The 2,964-nt window shown below is 37.4% G+C and overlaps 1 protein-coding gene across 1 annotated transcript; it reads left to right on the top strand.

The window, feature by feature from the left end:
• Nucleotides 1-203: 203 nt before the first annotated feature.
• Nucleotides 204-1,523, top strand: LOC148205118 (uncharacterized). Its single transcript, XM_088112802.1, has 2 exons — nt 204-837; nt 934-1,523. The coding sequence occupies exons 1-2, from the start codon at nt 204-206 to the stop codon at nt 1,521-1,523; spliced, it is 1,224 nt and encodes a 407-aa protein (XP_087968928.1).
• Nucleotides 1,524-2,964: the final 1,441 nt, after the last annotated feature.

The raw sequence follows: 2,964 nt of genomic DNA, 5'->3' as shown, positions 1-2,964 counted from the left end.
TGTTGTGATTGTTTGTGAGTTGTGTTCTTTGATTTTAAAAGTGATTTTTGTTTAAAAGATAACTAGTAGTAACCTAAGACATTTCTGGCAAGGCAAGACTTGGTACTTAAGCAGTCTTTATGACTCACCTCTCTTACCTGGGACTTGTTTAAGTGTGAATCTTGTAAATCTTTTACACTAGAAAAACTTTTAAAAAAACAAAGATGTCTTGTTATCCATATAAGTCTGCTAGGAATTTTGATAAGCAACTTAGTTACAAAGGCATCAAAAGAGAACATGATAAAGCTAGAAGGAAGTCTTGTTCATCTTATGAATTTGATAGGATTGAAGATGATTTGTATAAACAAGCTAGTGAAAATATTCCATTCTTTGGTGATGATATTGGTGCATTAACATACCTAGCTTGGGAAAAGGAAATTAATGACATGCATTCATTCATGGTGAGAAAAAGTAAATATGAATCCTTCTATTCTAGAGATAGTGAATCTTATATTCTTAGTCTTTACACTTCTAGTTTTAAAAAGCATGCAAGAGAGTGGTGGGATGATAGGCAATATCATGTTGAGATAGGTAGACAATATCCCATTTATGACTGGAATGAATTGAAAGCTTGTATGAGAAGAAAGTTTGTGCCTCGAGAAATTGAAAGAAACTTAGAACTTATGAGAGAGCTTATTAGAGAAGGTGAGTCATTCATTCAAAATTTAAGTGGGTTCTCCCGTAGGGAAAGTGAGTTTCTAGAAAAACTTAGGAGGCTATGGGAAGAGACAAGCAAATATAGAATTGAGAGATTAAAAAGAGAAAAACAAAAGCAAGAAGTAAGAGAGAAAAGAGAAAAAGAGAAAAGAGAAAAGGAAAGAAAAGAAGAGGAAGAACAAAATAGAAGAGAAGAGGAAGAAAGAGAGAGAAGAGAAGAAGAGAAAAGAAGAGAGCAAGAGAAAAGAGAAGAAGAAGAAAACAAGAGAAGAAAAGAGGAAGAAAGAGAAAGAAAAGAAGAAGAGGAAAGAAGAGAGAAAGAAAGAAAAGAAGCACAAAGAAGAGAAAAGGAAGAAGTTGAAAGAATAGAAATGGAAGAAAAGAAAAGGCAACTAAAGGCAACATATCCTCCTATCCTAGAAGCTAGATTCTTAAGGGGAGGTTTTCTATTATCTCACTTTTCTCCATTTATATTTGAATTTTCCAAATTTCACTTTTCTTTCAAAGAATTGGTCACTCCATCTTTAAAAATGTTATCACTTTCAACACATGCAAAGTTCCAACTTGGGTTATGGTTACCTTTATGGTTACCAATAACTCAAGATACAAATAAAATTTCAAATGAAGAAAGGTTTCTTTGTTATATTAAAATTAAAAATTTCAAAATTTGGAAACCTTCTTCTACACATATTCTTTTATATATCTTATTGGGTCAAAGAAAACTAATTAGAGATATGTTTGATGTTTATTGCAGATGGATATTTGACCCAGGAGGAACTCTTATGAAGCTAACAAAAATAAGTCTTCAAAAGCACCATCAGATTTGAGGACAAATCCTTTCCAAGGGGGAGGGGATGATAGACGGGGCCCAAGCCCAATTAGTTTAGTATAGTATTTCTTTTACTTTTATTAAAAACATGTGTAAAAGGTGTTAGGCATGTGCTAGATAGGAGGGACTTTTAGTCCTATATATAGACATGCCACCACCTCTTGTAAGGCACTTTTGAGAATATTGAATTAAACTTTCTGTTGAGAGAAATCCAGAATTTAATTCCCTTGAAAGTCAAGTTAGAGAATCCCAAAGGATCTCCTCTAGCCTCCTTCCATCTCACGTTATCATTCTCTCATTTTCAATTATCAGATTCTCTCTCCTCCATACCATCCATCTCACGCCACTCTCACCAATTGATAGCTTCCTCGTGGCTTGCATCAGATCTACTGCCACGCGTGCCTTTTCCCTCACGAGATTCCATCAGCATAGTTTCCATATCCTCTGTTCGCGTCCGCACTTACGTTTTCTCTCTCGAAAGCTCTTCAACCACAAACCTCATCCTCATCATCGTAGAACCTCACCTTTCTCGCCGATTAAAATCACCTCTCCACCATTCAAATCTGCTTCCGTTTCAAACCCTAGGTTTTCAACCGAACAAACCTCGAATCTATGGTTTGTTCCTCGTTGTTCATCTTCGAATCCAAGGGTTCTTGACTACATCTGTTTCTTCCGCTGCTTCCCGGTCTTCATCTCGATCAAATCCAGATTTCACGTCGTTTCCGGATTCAGCTCAAGCCGTCAGCTATCACTCTTCAAACAGTGTTCAGTGACTGGATTGAAGGAGAGTGGATGATTCAGTGATGAAGATAAGGTTGAGGCAAAGGAGGATTGAATCAAACAGTGATGCGGTGAAGAAAATAGATGAATCAGTGATGGAGAAAATGGAATGAGGGAAGTGGTTTAGGTGCTGAAATGTGATGCGGATGGGTGGAGATATGCTAGTAATGGAGCCTAGCTAGGGAGAGAGGCTAGAGGAAACTCGCAAGCTCTCTCTCGGTGACCTTCAATAAGAAGAAAGTTCTGGACAACATCAACAGAAAACAATTCTTCATTCAAATCAAAGGTCCCGGTTACAAGCAATGGAGCAACCTATTTAAAGGGAAACAAAGCTCCTGGTTCACGCCTATGATGCCATGGAGCAAGTGCCCAGCTATGCAAGTGTGAAGAAAACATGAAGAGCCACGTGGAGATCTCTTGAATCTGCTGAAACGTTTCTGAAGCTGCTGGTTGCACATGAAAGGTGTTGGGTGCACGTGAAAGATCACAGTTGGTGCTGGATGCATGTCAGGCTTCATATGGTGCAAAATTATGCCTTTTACTCCTTTGCTTCTCTTGGCTAAACAACTCCTTGGCTGGTTGTTTCATGATCTCCTAGCTTTATTAGACCCTACAAAACACATATAAACATATTAAAGAAAATTCTACTAAGACTTAGA

Source organism: Vigna umbellata, chromosome 1 (genome assembly GCF_029865625.1).
Source record: "Vigna umbellata cultivar VRB3 chromosome 1, Vumbellata_1.0, whole genome shotgun sequence".
NCBI lineage: Eukaryota > Viridiplantae > Streptophyta > Magnoliopsida > Fabales > Fabaceae > Vigna > Vigna umbellata.
Note: the sequence above shows the minus strand (reverse complement) of the source record. Positions and strands in the feature narration are given on the sequence as shown.